The 18,398-nt window shown below is 39.0% G+C and overlaps 1 protein-coding gene across 1 annotated transcript; it reads left to right on the plus strand.

The window, feature by feature from the left end:
- The first annotated feature begins 1,704 nt into the window (after positions 1 to 1,704).
- Positions 1,705 to 14,863, plus strand: LOC139728340 (carbonic anhydrase 4-like). Its single transcript, XM_071639285.1, has 6 exons — positions 1,705 to 1,717; positions 10,273 to 10,440; positions 11,658 to 11,806; positions 13,484 to 13,573; positions 13,825 to 13,891; positions 14,583 to 14,863. Exons 1-6 carry the CDS (start codon positions 1,705 to 1,707, stop codon positions 14,861 to 14,863), a joined length of 768 nt encoding a protein of 255 aa, XP_071495386.1.
- Positions 14,864 to 18,398: the final 3,535 nt, after the last annotated feature.

The following is an 18,398-nucleotide window of genomic DNA, read 5'->3' on the forward strand; positions in this document are numbered from 1 at the left end:
ATGACTGAAATACCCATTTCGCCAGTGCTGGCGAATTTGAATGACTGAAGAGCACGTGCCAATTTGAATGCCCGTTTTACGAATTCGAAAGGCACATGTGCAAATCTCATTGATCTGAATGCTAAATTGAACGAACAACTTGCAATTTTGAATGACAGAATGTGCAGTGATGAGGATTTTCGCTAAATTGAAGGAACCTTTTTATCAAATGGACTGACAAAAGTGCGAAAAAGATAATCATTTCTTTCGTTCATTCATACTTTTGCAATTAATAGTCAGTTTTATAGCACTCTTTTGGGCCACGCCGTATTCAAGCATGAATACTGAGTTGTCTGATATAACCAAACGAATAGTGTAACCAATTCTTCTTTCACTCGATCACTGTACGAACCTGGCCGACCCGATCGATGCAAGATCTTACACAGATCGAGTCATGTCGAGCTGGTCTAAGAAGTCTAGTAGAAATCGAGTATTGACCGTGTAGCGGTCGTGTATTGATTGTGTGTAGATCGGGATGATCGAGTGGAGATCTGTGTGGTTGTCGAGGAGAGATTCTGGAGATGTCGAGAATGGTCGGATGTGGATCGTAAAAGATCGAATAGCGGTCGGGAAGGGATCGTGTTGAAGGACGATCGAGCATTTGGTCGGGATTGCTCGGGTAAAAATAGGTGATCGGGATTGATCTCGCTTGATCGAGTTGATCTGATCGGCAGTGGGAACGGGGTATAAGGTACAAAGGTCTACATTCTACATCACATTGCGCAACATTTCAGCGACTCTTTGCCGTTCGGATATTCTGAGGACACTGCGCACATCCTGCTTATATTCAGAATACCAACCAGGAATCACGCTGAAACACAATCTTTTGTCGGCTCCGGGCTTTTTGAACAATGTTTCACACTATATGCCTCTTTAATTATGGTTAAAGGAAATCTTCGAAAAAAACAACACCCATTTCTTGATCACCGATTTGAAAAGCAGCTTAATAACCCTTCATTTACCATTTTGGTAAGTTTTTTTTAAATCTTTTTATACACACATACACACACACACACACAAATACAAACGCATATCAAACGAAGTACTTGATTTGTCGATCAACTGCATACGTATGCGCAGTAAATTAACATAGTATGGAACGGGACATAAGTAGAATAAATAACATGCAAACGTTTGCTTAAACACCGTACAAAAGTATGCTAAACACCGTACAAACGTTTGCCAAACAACACTCGCTGTTTGCTAAAGGCAGTTGCATACGTATGCCCGTTTCCATACGCACAAAAAAAAAAAAAAGGGTCCTCAGCTCATCTCTCCCCATCCCCGTCCACTTCCGGGTTTCTTCAGCTGACAAGCAAAAAAAAAAAAAAAAAAAAAAGGTCCTCAGCTCAGCTCTCCCCGTCCACTTCCGGGTTTCTTCAGCTAACAAGCAAAAACAAAAACAAAAACAAACAAAGGTCCTCTCCCTTGAGTGGCCGCTATAGACAGGTTTGACCGTAAACAACATCTCCTTTCTCGGTATAGCCTCCGTCACTCCTTCGATCTTGTTCTTCACGATCGAACATAATCATAGCAGCCAGATCATCGATTGCACCTCCATGTGAGCGGTTCGGTCCTCGTGACGAGCTCTGCATTTGTCATACGCTATCTCTTACCAACTTCTTGTTTAGAAGAAGCGGGAGAATCTCATCCTTTCTCGTGAATATGGCTTCACACGGTAAGAAATCGAGGAACTCTCTCTCTCTCTCTCTTTCATTATGATTTCATGATGACAGTGTCGATTTAGTTTTTTCTCCGTCAGTTCGGCTGAAGGCGCTATCGCAAATAAGATACCGCGTCTTGATTTGTAACAGTAAGAGCAAATACCAAAATATAGACCATTAATGAACTTAAAACGCATTCAGAATTTACAGCAACATCTCTAGAACAAAATTTCTCGAACTCTACAGCAACATCTTTAGTACAACTTTTTTCCTTCGAACGTTACAGCAACTTCTCTTGGACAAATTCCTCTCTTCGGGAATGAAAACAAAAGGAGAGAGCGGGGAGGGGGTGTGGCATCGTACACGCACTAATAACGTTCTCTATAGGTATACATTTCTATTTCGAGTCAACTTCGCATGCCACTCAGCATCGCCTGTCGCGTCATAACAACGTCAGTGTAACCAAGTATTCTGGCCAAAATGATCCGAACTAAATTGTGTAAGGTATCTTAATGTATTGTGTAATATATTCGTTGTGATAAACTATGTAAACATAAGTCACCGTCCATATGCATTGATATGGGTCTAAAATCCTACACATTTATGTGTCCGCTAGTGCTATTGACATAATCAATCCACTACAAAAATAATCCGAAAAATAAGAAATATGTGGTATGCTAATGTGTTTACCATTTTCCGTCCTTCCAAGTTGTTTGGCCAAAAACTGCCAAAATTTTGTCGCCATAATAAATGCTACATGCAGCAGCAATTTAATCGGCACACCTCGTAATACAGATCGAAAGGGGGAATGGTAAAGATAAGTTGATACAGCGATTTTATGTATTAATGTTCAATGCCTTTATAGACTCCTTTTTAATTGTTCGACCTATTCATTCAAAGTTACTTTATAATACCACTCTTGTATTTAGCGATGTACTTTTCCACGCTGCTCTTCATGTTTCTCTCTTCTTTTTGTTTGCTGCGTAAAATTGCGAAGATTGTGAAGGTGACAAAATACGCGTTCTTCCTTCAGCAAATTTCTTTCAAGGGTGCATGTCCCCAAGCCTAACAATTCTCAAATTCATCGGCTTCCTGCAAGGAGAATACACCAACACAATGAGGATTGATAATACCTAGTCTACCTTAAATCTCTTCGCAACACAATATCATAATGCTTTCCATAAATTTGTTTTTTCTTTTTTAATTGACCGTTTCAGATTCATCGCCTATTCATCTTACGTAAGTTTTGTTTTCTTCATCTTATGTAGGCTTCTTTTTTCATCTTACGCAAGTTTCTAAAAGTCCGTTTTTAGATTTCCCGCCTTCGTGCATAAGCTTTCCTAATCAACTGTACTGACATCTCTTCGCCTTTGTACATAAACTTTCCTAATTTACTGTACTAGCCAATTAGAATGCGCCAACGCATGTGGGAGATCGTACGATACTGCGGCTGCGTGACATTTCTTTGCAACATGTTTTCGTGTGCGATAAGTCTGTTTTCCAGTCATCGTTACAATGTTTCAATGTTTCAAAGAAATTTTATTTCCAATAGCACATTTTTGTTGCTACTAGTTCAAGGGAAAGCACATCGTATACAATAATATAGGTTTCCCCCGCCATTTTCGCACTTTTGTCAGTCCATTTGATAAAAGGTTCATTCAATTTAGCAAAAACCCTCGTTATCGCACAGTCTGTCTTTCAAAATTGCAACTTGTGCGTTCTCTTTAGCATTTCGATCAATCAAATTTGCACATGTGACTTTCGAATTCGTAAAAAGGACATTCAAATTGGCTGGTACTCTACGTTCATTCAAATTCGCCACCACTCGCCGAAAAGGGTATTTTAGTCATTCAATTTCGCGAATGGGCAGTCAAAGTCCAAACATTTTCATTAAATTTTCACCAAAGCATAAACACGTGCATGTGCTAAAATGACTGCAAATTGAATGCTCGAAAATGAATTCGAATGAACAAGCGTAGTAAATACGTGATCACGTGACTATTCTGAATTGAATGAACTAATAACGAAATGGTGCTTGTCTTACGAATTTCAGTTGAAAAAGTGTAATCTGTTATAGAAAGAGGATAACGGTAACTTGAATGCTCCAAAATGAATTTTAATGGAGAGATCATAAAATTGAAATACCGACCATGTCATCTATACGCTAAAGTATGTTAAATTGAATGCAGCAATAAGGAATTGGACTGACAAAAGTGCGAAATTGGCCGGGGAAACCTATACTAGATTTATACATAATACACGTGAGACTTATGTTCAAAATAATTGTGTTACTGGAAAAGAGAGGCCCACTTAAACCACAATGAATATCACTCATCACAGCTACATTATATGGTAGATTCAAACTGTTCCCTGTTGGTCAGGTAACCCCTGAACCACTCCAAGGCCTTTCCACAAAAGCCATAATGCAGATGCATTATCAATAATAGAGACAAACTGTATTCTGTTGGTTATGTAATTCCTGAAACACTCCAAGGCCTTTTCGCAGAAGCCATAATGCAGATACATTATCAATAACAGAGACAAACTGTATCCTGTTGGTTATAAGTAATTTCTGATCCACTGCAAGGCCTTTCCACAAAAGCCATAATGCAGATACATCATCAGTAACAGAGACAAAATGTATCCTGTTGGTTATTGGTAACTCCTTATCCACTGCAAGGCCTTTCCACGGAAGCCATAACGCTGTAACTTATAAGTCAATCAATCTCCATCTACACTTCCTTTATCTTCTTCTTCTCAATGTATCTCTCTCTCTTTCTCTCTCTCTCTCTCCCACACACACACACGCATTCCTATCATCCTCTACATTGCTTTGTCTTCTGCTTCTCGGCGCACCAATGTGCTTATCGAAGACAATAGTGCAGACACCTTTCCTACATTCATTTATGATCAGTGGAGGCACGCTCATTTATTACATCTCATCCCGATCAATCAATCTCCAGTTACCTTCATCTCATTACGATCGATAACAAACTCACGCATACATTCAATCGTCTGAACATACACTTCATAGCCTTTCTCTATCCAAAACATAGATCAGTACACAGTCACACATACGACAGAAACTTACTAGATATCAATGTAAACACACACACACACACACACACACACACACACACACACACACACGCATTTTCACCCATTCGTTATTTTACACACATTCACATTTCATTTCCATTCACCCGCTCCATGATAGATAATTTTATGATACTCCGTTAAAACTAATAATAACCTTGAAAACTTTAACTGAATAACCCTTAAATAACCTTGGAAATTGCACTATTCATAAAACAATTCGTCAGTGTGACCACATAGTTGTAAGTGATATATAATTCTCGAAGCTCTTTTTTTGACAAATAAAATTTTTCAGTCAAATACTGATGAGTATTTCCTCAAGCAAGTTTACCGTAGTTCAAAATAATTATGGAAATATAAGACTGTGATATAAATTAAGTAAAACATGGGTGGGAAAAATGCTTTAATTTATTGATAATATACCAATATTCCGGGTTTCAATCTTACAACAATCATGAACATGGAATTTCCGGGACAATTTACTGTCATTAACACCGACCAGGAATTCCGTAAAGAGGGGGCACACACGCCAACGCACTCCAACCCCCATTTTTTTTCTTTTTATTTCATTTGTTTTAACAAAAAAATAAAGGGGGTGGGGGAGCGCGCCCGGTGCGCCCCACCTGGATCCGTCAGTGCCAAGAAATTTGATCGATGAAACCATTTCTAGGGAGAGGGGGGAGGGGGGTAACATCAAGCATAACATTGCCTGGCAGCGTTTCAGGTGAATTACTACAAAAACATAACCTCATTCTTTTGCAAATTGAGAGATGATCTCTTCGCCCATTGTAACAAGTTTCAACTCTTCATTGATAGTTTCTAAAAGAACTTGCGGTCTCTTTGGGAATAAAGAATTAAGATTGGAGTCCTCGGAAGATTGAATAAAAGAGAGCGTAGGAGACGATCTGTAAAAATCATTAATATAAATAATAGATAAAAAAGGGGGCCTAATAAACTACCTTGCGGTACACCACAATGAATATCACTTATCACAGATACATTATACATTAATGATAGAGTCAAACTGTTCCCTGTTTCATTAGGTAACTCCTGAACCACTCCAAGGCCTTTCCACAAAAGCCATAATGCAGATGCATTATCAATAATAGAGACAAACTGTATCCTGTTGGTTATGTAATTCCTGAACCACTCTAAAGCCTTTCCACAAAAAGCCACTTTGCACATACATTATCAATAACAGAGGCAATATCCTGTTGGTTATTGGTAACTCCTTATCCACTGCAAGGCCTTTCCACGAAAGCCATAACGCTGTAACTTATAAACCAATCAATCTCCATCTACACTACCTATACCTTTATCTTCTTCTTCTCGATGTCTCTCTCTCTCTCTCTCTCTCTTTCTCTCTCTCTTCCACACATAAACACACACACACATTCCAATCATCCTCTACATTGCTTTGTCTTCTGCTTCTCGGCGCACCAATGTTCTTATCGAAGACAATAGTGCAGACACCTTTCCTACATTCATTTACGATCAGTGGGGGCACGCTCATGTATTACATCTCACCCCATCTATCAATCTTCTCCATTTACCTTTATCTTATTACGATCGATAACAAACCCACGCACACATTCAATCGTCTATACATACAATTCATAGCCTTTTCTCTATCCAAATCATAAGATCTATACACAGTCACACATACAACAGAAACTTATTAGATATCTATGTACACACACACACACATACACGCATGCATTTTCACCCATTCCTTATTCTACACACATTCACATTTCATTTTTATTCACCCGCTCCATGATAGATAATTTTGTAATGCTCAATTAAAACTAATATAATCTTGAAAACCTGAACTGAATAACCCTTGAATAACCTTGAAAATTGTACTATTCATAAAACAATTCGTCAGTGTGACCAAATACATTTGTAGTTGTAAGTGATATGTAATTCTCGAAGCTCTTTTTTAACAAATAAAATTCTTCAGTCAAATACGGATGGGTATTTCCCCAAGCAAGTTTACCGTAGTTCAAAATAATTATGGAAATATAAGACTGTGATATAGAATAAGTAAAACATGGGTGGTAAAAATGTTTTAACTTATGGATAATACCAATATTCCGGGATATAATCTAACAACAATCATGAACATGTAATTTCCAGGACAATTTACTGTCATAAACACGTACCGACCAGGAATTCCGTAAAGAGGGGGCACACACGCCAACGCACCCCAACCCCCGTTTTTCCTTTTTATTTCATTTGTTTTAACAAAAAATAAAGGGCGGGGAACGCGCCCGGTGCGCCCCACCTGGATCCGTCACTGCCAAGAAATTTGATCGATGAAACCATTTCTAGGGAGAGGGGGGAGGGGGGTAACATCAAGCATAACATTGCCTGGCAGCGTTTCAAGTGAATTACTACAAAAACATGGTCAGGTAAACTCCTGAACCACTCCAAGGCCTTTCCACCAAAGCCAGCATTATCAGTAATAGAGAAACTGTATCCTGTTGGTTATGAAATTCCGTCTGCCTTCATCTTATTACGATCGATAACAAACGCACGCACATCAAATCCTCTATACATACACTTCATAGCCTTTTTCTATCCAAATCATAAGATCAATACACATCAGTCGCACATACAACAGAAACTTACTAGATCAATGTACACAATCACACGTTCGTTATTCTACACACATTCACGTTTCATTTCCATTCACCCGCTCCATGATAGATAATTTTACAATACCCAATTAAACTAATATTTCCGTTTCAAAATTTTCTCACGGCAAATCTTTTTACAAGTATAATTTCACATTCAGGGGAAGTTTCATTCATAGTCGAAACCAGAGTTTTCATTATACGCCAGACACGTATTTACCATCTCCGGAACACTGTCGACATTCCCAGTCTCATAGACATCATCCCCTATAGGCCAGGATGAATTATAAACAAATTCAAAAGATTTTCCAAGACGATTCCAAGGTATAGTCCGTTGAAATAAGGTCTAGCGTGAGTCTGTTGTCATATTCCTCAAGAGCGCAAACTCTTTCCATTTGGTTACCGACCATCTTCATTTCTCTTACTGCAGCTTGCTGTACTTTTTTCTCGCGATTTTCCAAATTCACATTCAAATCCCCGCCCATATAGTTACAACAGGCATGATCCCTCTCACTGGGGTAGTCTGCGATGCAACCGTCGCAACTTACCATTGTCATAAGAGGAGAGACTGTAAAAAAAGACGAATAGGTTCTGTGGTACGCTTGGCGTCGGGCATCAATTACCAAGTTCTTTCCAGTCTCATGCACACTTCCTCTTTTTTTTTCCTCTTCTTCTTCTTCTTCTTCTTCTTCTTCTTCTTCTTCCAGCTCTTTCATTCCTTTCTCTACATAAAATAAAGAGATAAAACAATAATACGTTTAAAAAAATGAATTTCCCCCTCAAAATTTAGACACACTTCACTGCAAATTACACAGAAGTTCATTATTTCTGTCGAACATTGTTGAAATTTGTCGTGTTGTATTAAATGGAATGCAAAAATAAAGTTAAACCTGACCTAAACTAAAAGTCATCAATGGAAAATAGGTGACTACATTATATTCTAATGCAATAAGACTGATTTATTCTGTATATCAATGAAATCAAAGGTTGACTCGGGAGGCAAGGGATCAGCTCATCGCCTCAGCAAATACGCAAAACATTCTTGAAAACATGTGAACTTAAAAAATTTTACCCATAACGTTTTTTACATTTTACTCTGTCCAGAATAAGTGTCGTTCTCTTTGCACTCCGCGTCTTTTTGCCAAAAATCGAAATTTTGGATCGTGACCGAAATCGCGCGATTTTTTTTTTCTCGAAAGTTGGGTCGATCTCCTGATCGCAACGGGCAAAAACGCGTTATTTTGAGTGCAATGAGAAATTTATAGTGAGCTTTAACTTAGCATGAATTCAGAATTCCTGGGAATATTCTAATGCTTTTCTGCTTGCACTTGTGATGAAATTGTAAAGTCATTAGAAATGCTACGTACTGATGGATTTTTCTTCGTTCTCCTCTTTTATTGATGGAAACACTAAAATGAATGAATAAACCCGTTTCTTAATAAATGAAAGGCGTGGATAATTTCGTAATGTTTCAGCCAACTTTAAAAGCAGAATGTATGCTTATTACACCGATCAAATATAGTATAATTTACATATCAAATCTTCATTGTCCAAGTTATTCAACTGTAAGTTCCGCGTGTCTGCGTATTTTCTTCTCTCTCTTTTTTTTTCATTTGTAGTAGGTCGCAATTTTCTACTTTTATATATACAGCGAATACAGCACCACTTTTTACTATGTCTTTCATCGATCTTGCCTGTTTTGTTTCATTCCTTAAAATTACAGGGTCAACGTGGGGTTATTCTGGCGGAGCGCATGGTATGTATAAACTTTAATAAGCAACGTTAATTGAGTAGAAATATATCAAGGCTGGTAGGCAGAGGTAAGGGAAGTGTTCAAGGTTTAAATGAACACTAATTGATCTTCAGGGATGGCCGTGGAGTTATATAATTCCATTGATATGTATTTATACAGAGGGCTGTTACCATAATTTATCTGACACCATTAACTTTTTGCTTCATGGCATTGGTTCAAGTATTATCTACGACACATCATCATGCCGAGGTACGTATACTTATAATGATTATCAACAGTTATCTGGTTATCACCACGGAAAACAAAATCTTAATTATTGTTTATTGGTTTTAGCCAAGCTAAATGCCATTTTACTTCGCATCATCCCAGATTCAAAGTGCTGTAGAATGCGTTATTATGCATAGGTGAGGGCATACTGGCGGGTTACTATCAGAGAAAAATATCTGTATAATGTTAAATGCATGACCGACCTATTGCCTTCCTCGGGCGAATGAAGACCTCTTAGGAGGAACATACCTTATAAAGATTATTGTGTGATATTAGCGAGTTTTAAACCTGCGACGCAAACGCCGAGACGACGCTATTTAGGCCTAAAATGGTGTTCTGCCTATGCGCGAGACAGCCGTCTCCGTTGTTCAACTCGTGAGGCTGTGTCGTCTATAAGCGTCCGCGTCGCAGATCTCTTATGTCTAGCGTGTGGGAAGACGACTTGGGATCCTCCAAAATGGTCAGTTCCCACGTGTGCGACAAGTTTGAGCGGAGGCCTCCTTTTTGTTGAGTTCGGATCCCACCACTCTTTCCTAGATGCCTCCCTGATGAAACGCCCTAACCCCCTCAGCCTGGATTCGTTGTCCAAAGTTATTACAAAAGATCTTCAAAGTCAAACGAATGTTTACGTAGGCCTACTTGAGTTATATAATTATGAGTGTTATATGAATTTGAATAACATGGGCACCACTGGACAGGAAGATAAACTCAGAATGATAAACTTCTACATGTATATCTGCCTATCAACAACATTGTACTCTCTTGTTTGTTCTGTTTACCCTTATCTTGATTTTCCTCTGTCGTTTTCAAACAGTAGGACCCCTTCATTGGTCCTCGAGCTACCCCAAGTGCGCTGGGAGATATCAATCGCCGATCGCCTTGTCCAGCTGCACGGCAGTGCGAGAGTCAACTTGCAATCGCTTCTGTTTCGACGGATACGGCAAAGAACGAAATTTGGACATCAAAAATAACGGCCATTCTGGTAGGTAAAATGTGGCCAAGAAACTTGTTTTAGACGTTTGCGTCATTATTTCATTTATGTATATAACACAAACACAATACGTAGTTATATAAGCCTACACAAACAAACCGAAAGACGTTAACACATTAGAGTTCGCATTCTAGTTAGTATGATTGGTTTGTTCGGTTTTGTTTTGTTTTCTTTAGTTTAGTTTTGTTTGGATTGGTTTGGTTTATTTCTGCATTTTCTTTCTTTAGGTACGATAACAAATGAAAACAAAGTGATATAGAGTATGCAAATCAATATAGGAAATGTCAATTTCATAACAACATCAGTCTGTAATATGAATCAAAGCAACATAATCAAGGCATACTGTATTTCTATAATGAACAAAGGAGAAATCAATACAGGGGACCGTCATCATAAGCAGAGCTTGACGTGGATGATGGAAAACTTGTAGCAGTCTCATCGCTTTATTCATCATGCTCTTAATACGCAATACTACTGTCTCACTTGCTATTTCAAAATGTTGACGAATCATAATAATGCTGCAGTTATGGCGTTTGATTATGATTTCGTATCACACATTAAGACAGTGGACATTTCCTGAAATTTAACATAAGTTATGGTCCATTCATTTCTTTAAATAGATTAAATGCACATTGTTACCCACTGTACCATGTGGCAAGAATTTTGTTTCTTAATTCCTGTTTAGCATAATTATCGTATAACAATAGTTATAGTCTTCATAACAATGATTTCATTATCGCTTGAGAAATTATCCATACAAGTCCCTATACACATGTAGCTCACACCGATGATGGTAATCGTCTTGCACAGTAAAGAAACTCAGTTTATGATGTTATAATGTGTAATATTATACATATCATATAGATATCATAAATCATGTATTATATACAGTATATAAATATATGATTATTTTTGACATTATCGTTATGATTATGTGTGTGTGTGTGTGTGTGTGTGTGTGTGTGTGTGTGTGCGGGAAAGAGTGAGGGGAAAAGGAGGGTGGTAATAAGTCCCTCCTCTTCTCCCAATCTGAAATTTCCAATTGATATAGTGTAATTCATCATAATAACTGAGCGTTATTGTGTGCATTGTATACGTGTTCGGATGTACAACACTAACAATAGTATTCAAGTGAGATTCTTGATAGGCCTACTTACATAGGTTGATACTTTACAAATATCTCATTCAAATACTTTTTTCTTTTTCAGTGCAAGTGACATTGCCATCCAACAGCTACTTCATCAAAGGCGGTGGACTGTCGGGTAAATACCAGGCTCTACAGTTCCACTTTCACTGGGGAAGTGATAGCACCAAAGGCTCTGAGCATTCGGTGGATGGCGTCACCTACCCCGCTGAGGTGTGTTGTGGCGCCCTCCCTCTCTCTCTCACACACATTCACAAATACACACACACACACACACACACACACACACACACACACATGACACACACACACACACCTACACACATCCTTCTGTTTTAAAGAAACATGTTTACCTTGTAGTATATCAATAAGTTAGTTAGTTTTGAGTTTTAATCAAATTAGGGTAATATAACAATGCGAGTTAGGACATTGTATCAAGTTTCACATAATTTTCCCAAACCAATTATGTTACTCAAAATCACTCATGATAATTACATGAAGTGATTGTTCGCCTGAAATGTCCCCCGTTAACTCCTGGCTTACACAAAAACCTTTAATGTATTATCCTTTTTCATTGAAGTACAAGATGGTAACTCTCCTGATTAAATTATTTCACAGTAACAGTTACTCAGCGATGGTGTTTTATTTGCATCGATCCGTCGATAAAATGGAGTTTATAGCCGCTTTATCAGTTACCAAAAATTATTGATTTTTGTTCAATAGAATACGATTCAATTCAAATGTATACAACACTCTTCATCAAAAAGGATTGGAAAAACAAACTGAAATGCAGGTACATCGAAGAAAATAAAAGTTCATGATCAAACAGAAAGGTATGAATTCCATATACTAACGTGACTATGAGCTCTCCGTATATAGGCATAAGATAACAGCATAAGAAACCATCAAATTTAAACAAAAGAACAAAATAATTAGAACGAAGAATTTCCTCTTTAAAACATTTTAGAGAGGCATTAGTTCAAGCCATTATGTGCGTAATGATATTGTCAATACAACTATACACATGTACCTACATTTAAAACTATTCAGGGACTTGCATAATTTCATTTCATAAAGAGTGTAATGGAACAACCGATTTGAGATTTGATATTCGTGGCATTCTTGCCACATCCTATCAGCAAATTCGATTGTGGTATAAACATCACGGCGTCATTAAACAGATCATGACACTTTTAAAATTACATGTTCGTTTATTACTTTCTATTGTGTAGAAAATAGTAATAATAATCTTGATTATGGAATGGAGTTCGCCTTCAGGTTCACCATTTGGGATCGGTGAAACGCAGATGAGGAGTTATATAAGTCTGTTTTGTGCAACTCTACCGGGCAAACGGCGCTGTAAGTCGATGCTTCTCAATTACCCTCTGAATTGCATTGGTCCGTTTCTCTCATCTCATCGCGAGTAAGGAGTCAAGATGGGGTGGGGTTCACAAACTGGAACGAGGAAATCACGTCTTCACCTCAGACCATGATACCTGTAGGCCTATACGCACACTTGTTTAGTTTCATAGGGTGTGTTTAGACCAATCTCTTGTAACAGTTCCACTGCCTTGATATACCTCCCGAGGACCTGATAATTTGAACTGTTCAATTAACCTTTTCCGATTTGATACGTGTTTACGCTTGGAATCATGGGTATAAGTGTTCTTCTCATGGAACAATCTGATCTGAGAAGAATCTTTATGAATATGAAGACATTTTCTACAAACAAATATGTGAGTGCAGAACCCAACTGCAGTTCCATATAACCTGTTTTACCGTGTCGTCAAAATCAATGCATTAATGTTCTATTCCGGTCTTTGCCTTATTCGTATCGTTTTACAGTGTACCCTCATGTTTATTCAGCTTTTACGTAATCTTATCTTACAGATGCACATTGTCCACAGAAAAGTTGGTCTAACTGCCGATGAAGCCCTGCAAGTCAAGGATGGCCTAGCGGTTTTGTCAGTTATGATAAAGGTACGAACGTCTTTCCATTTCTCCACTGGTTGTTTTTTTTTTTTTCATGAATTTAATGGATTATTAATTTGATTGATCAATCAAGTTATAAATGCTTCATCATTTCCTGCTTCTTTTTTGTTTTCCTACCTTATAAGTCTGTGTACGTATGTGTGTGTGTGTGTGTGTGCGTGTGTGTGATTTTTACTCTTTAGTAACCCACAGCAGTAAAATGAATCGAATTTCTGCCATCCCTTCCCCCACTACCACAGATCGGATGCCAGACAAACCGAAATTTTGACGCCATAGTCAAAAGCCTCTCGGTTATCCCCATGTCTGGTAAGTGACGTCACCTTTCACCTTCCCATGATGCACACATAGCAGATGCAACAATGAGTGAATATGATTGCACATCCAGGACCAACTTAGATAATAATTTCACCTTACTTTAAATCAATTCATTGTAATCGAAATCGATCAGTCAGTTAATGATAAATTATCAAATACACTGTATTACACTAGATAAACTATTGAACACCATATTCAACTTGTTTCATGAATATTTTTCAAATTATCACAAGTGACAGTCACTGGAGTTATCATCGCAATAAATGAAATTCTTGTAGAGGAGAAGTCGCTCCTTACCTCCTGCGATAGCGACTGCAGTGATCGATGAGTTACAACAATCGATGGTTGGGATCTGGATAGATGGGGCCTAACCAGCGGGCCTAACACCCCCTAATCTTACATTTAATCCTTGCTCTGTTTGTTCACGCAAACGGTAACGTTTGATGTGTACGGCACAGGTCATCCAGGGAGCCATACATAATTATACTCTCAACCTGTATTCTACCTCCGAAAAGCACTGAATTGTGGTAGCATGACGCCATTTCAAGGACACCTTGAGAGTGATATCCCCCCTTGAAAAAAGGCATACAATAAGAATCCATCCCCCCCCCCCCACACACACACACACGCAAAGAAGATTGTTTTACATCTGCCGGTTCTCTTCCTTGTATGATTACAACAGGAGACGCGACTACCACTTCAGGAAATATCTCTCTAGACAACCTTCTTCCCGACAATCGTCAAGACTTCTTCCGTTATTACGGCTCCCTGACCACGCCCACTTGCGACGAAATCGTGGTCTGGACAGTCTTCGCTGACCCGGTTGAGATTTCCGAAAATCAGGTAAACAGCTTCCTTTATTTGATTTACGACAATGAGAGAAACACCGTTGAAAAAACAAATTGTCTTCTTTGCTGTCTGTCTAGCACAGTTTTAATCCGAGACTCGGAAATGGTTTCGTAAAAAAAAAAAATGATAATAATACACTGTGATAACAATAATGATAATAATAAGTATATAATGTTAGTGGTTGAAAACCAAGCTTGCTCAATACTTCATTAATGATGCCCATGCGGATATATTATATCTAACAGAAGTTGTAAGAGTTGTGTTGAAAAAGATGATATATGGTGCCCTTGTCAGTACATTCAAAAAAAAATTATTTTGGTACAGTATTAGAGATATACTGAGAATTATATTGCAATGTTCTCTGTAACGGAAGTTTACTGAACTGTCATGATTAGTTAATAGTTTGATGACACTTCTTCCGGACATTTTTATACGGAAGCTTAAAAGTGCCAACCAGATGACGAGATAAGAAGACGAGAAGACAGGTTAAATACCGAGAAGCCGAGTTATTGCAACTCGGCAAGTCGACTTGCTTGGATCAAGAAGACAAGATGACAAGTTGTTGAAACTCGGTAAGTCGACTCGTTTGGGACAAGAAGACATGATAACGAGTTGTTGAAACTCGGAAAGTCGACTTGCTTTGGACAAGAAGTCGAGATGACAAGTTGTTGAAACTCGGCAAGTCGACTCGTTTGGGACAAGAAGTCAAGATGACAAGTTGTTGAAACTCGGTAAGTCGACTCGTTTGGAACAAGAAGACATGATAACGAGTTGTTGAAACTCGGAAAGTCGACTTGCTTTGGACAAGAAGTCAAGATGACAAGTTGTTGAAACTCGGCAAGTCGACTTGCTTGGGACAAGAAGTCAAGATGACAAGTTATTGAAACTCGGCAAGTCGACTCGTTTGGAACAAGAAGACATGATAACGGGTTGTTGAAACTCGGAAAGTCGACTTGCTTGGGACAAGAAGTCAAGATGACAAGTTGTTGAAACTCGGCAAGTCGACTCGTTTGGGACAAGAAGTCAAGATGACAAGTTGTTGAAACTCGGCAAGTCGACTCGTTTGGAACAAGAAGACATGATAACGAGTTGTTGAAGCTCGGAAAGTTGACTTGCTTGGGACAAGAAGTCAAGATGACAAGTTGTTGAAACTCGGCAAGTCGACTTGCTTGGGACAAAAAGTCAAGATGACAAGTTATTGAAACTCGGCAAGTCGACTCGTTTGGGACAAGAAGACATGATGACGAGTTGTTGAAACTCGGCAAGTCGACTTGCTTGGGACAAGAAGTCAAGATGACAAGTTATTGAAACTCGGCAAGTTGACTTGCTTGGAACAAGAAGACATGATAACGGGTTGTTGAAACTCGGAAAGTCGACTTGCTTGGGACAAGAAGTCAAGATGACAAGTTGTTGAAACTCGGCAAGTCGACTCGTTTGGAACAAGAAGACATGATAACGAGTTGTTGAAACTCGGAAAGTCGACTTGCTTGGGACAAGAAGTCAAGATGACAAGTTGTTGAAACTCGGCAAGTCGACTTGCTTGGGACAAGAAGTCAAGATGACAAGTTATTGAAACTCGGCAAGTCGACTCGTTTGGGACAAGAAGACATGATAACGAGTTGTTGGAAACTCGGCAAGTCGACTTGCTTTGGACAAGAAGTCAAGATGACAAGTTGTTGAAACTCGGCAAGTCGACTCGTTAGGGACAAGAAGTCAAGATGACAAGTTGTTGAAACTCGGCAAGTCGACTCGTTAGGGACAAGAAGTCAAGATGACAAGTTGTTGAAACTCGGCAAGTCGACTCGTTAGTGACATGAAGTTAAGATGACAAGTTATTGAAACTCGGCAAGTCGACTTGCTTGGGACAAGAAGTCAAGATGACAAGTTGTTGAAACTCGGCAAGTCGACTTGTTTGGGACACAAAGACATGATAACGAGTTGTTGAAACTCAGCAAGTCGACTCGTTTTGGACAAAACGACATGAAAATGAGTTGTTGAAACTCGGGAAGTCGACTTGTTTGGGAAAAGAAGACATGATAACGACTTGTTGAAACTCGGAATGTCGACTTGTTTTGGACGAGAAGACAAAATGCCGAGTTGACAAAACACGACAAGTCGACTTGTTTTGGAAAAGAAGACAAATTGGTTAGTTAGTGGAACAGAAAAGTCGACTTGTTGCGGACAAAAAGACAAGTCAACGAGTGGTCGGAATTTGTTTAGGACAAGAAATCAAGGTGACAAGTTGTTTATCGATATTTGGGGTCTAGGAACACTACTTCCTGGAAAACTACCCCATAATTACTACCCCTTGGATCTGGATAACTACCCCCGGATAACTACCCCCGTATAATTACCCCCGGGATAACTACTTCTGGATAACTATCCCACAGATGACTACCCCCAGATAGCACTATCAAATAAAACATCATCACAACAACAACAACAAAGCAGTGAATTCAAAGACAAACGCAACTTAAACAATCACTGAATATTTCCGATGCCCCACCCTGACCCGATGGTGTTAGCTCATCCAGCAAAACTGGTAATTAAATTTATGTTCTTTCAGAAAAAAAAAAAACTTGTCATTATAGTACCACCCAACGGCAACACATTGCCCTACGATGATCAAAGATATGTTCAGTTTATTTAGAAATGATTTTCCTCACCAAAATCTCAATGCATAAACCTGACCAATGGAGCAAAACACTGGTATTTTTTTCCTGAAAATACTGTTTCCGTGACAACACAGTGTCTAACACCGACAAATGACGAAGGTTGCACTACAATCGGGATAACTACTTCCCGCATTAGTACCCCTGGTATAACAACTACAACCCGATAGATACCCTAGGGATTTACCACTGCAATCTTCTACTTTCCCAGCGTAGTTACCCTCCAGGGCAATCGCAGGGCTAGCCCCGAACAACTTACCTCCAGGGCTATTCCCGAAAGGGCAACTCATGGGCGTCACGGGGGGGGGGGGGGTGCGCTGGGTGCGAACGCACCCCCTTCAGAACCTAAAAAAAATTGTTTATAAAAAAAAAATGCTTCAGTCTGCGAGTGACCTCAACGCCGGACGCTAAATAATTGTTTTTTTTCTTATTCAATTTTTATTCTTATTTTGCACCAGGGGGAAAAAACAAAACAAAAAACAAAAAACAAAACAAAAACAAAACAAAAACAAAAACAAAAAACAAAAACAATCGCACCCCGGATCTGGCAGCACTGATGCATTATACATACAGTGTTTACTATCTATCGACCGTACTGTATACGGAATATTTCATTCATTGTGCAACGGATTATCAATTCAGAAAAAGCAAAAGCTCCATCGCATGGGAGGAAGATACCCCGCCCACCCCCTCCCCCGTTATAGGTCTCCAATCAGTGGCGTAACGGGGGTGGGATGGGGGGGGGGGCACGTGCCCCCCCCCCCCCCCCCCAATCCGCTGGTAAAAAAAAATATCAAAATGGTAATTCAAAGGTTAATAAACTGCTTTTGAAATTGACATGAAAGGGTGAGCAAGAAATTATTTTTTTTTCTCTAAGATTTCTTTTAACCATAATTAAAGAGGCATCAATAGTGTGAAACATTGTTCAAAAAGCCCGGAGCCGACAAAAGATTGTGATTCATCGTGATTCCTGGTTG

The sequence above is a fragment of the Diadema antillarum genome, unplaced genomic scaffold (genome assembly GCF_040938485.1).
Source record: "Diadema antillarum isolate AM-2024a unplaced genomic scaffold, OU_Dant_1.0 seq00000173_RagTag, whole genome shotgun sequence".
Taxonomy (NCBI): Eukaryota; Metazoa; Echinodermata; class Echinoidea; order Diadematoida; family Diadematidae; genus Diadema; species Diadema antillarum.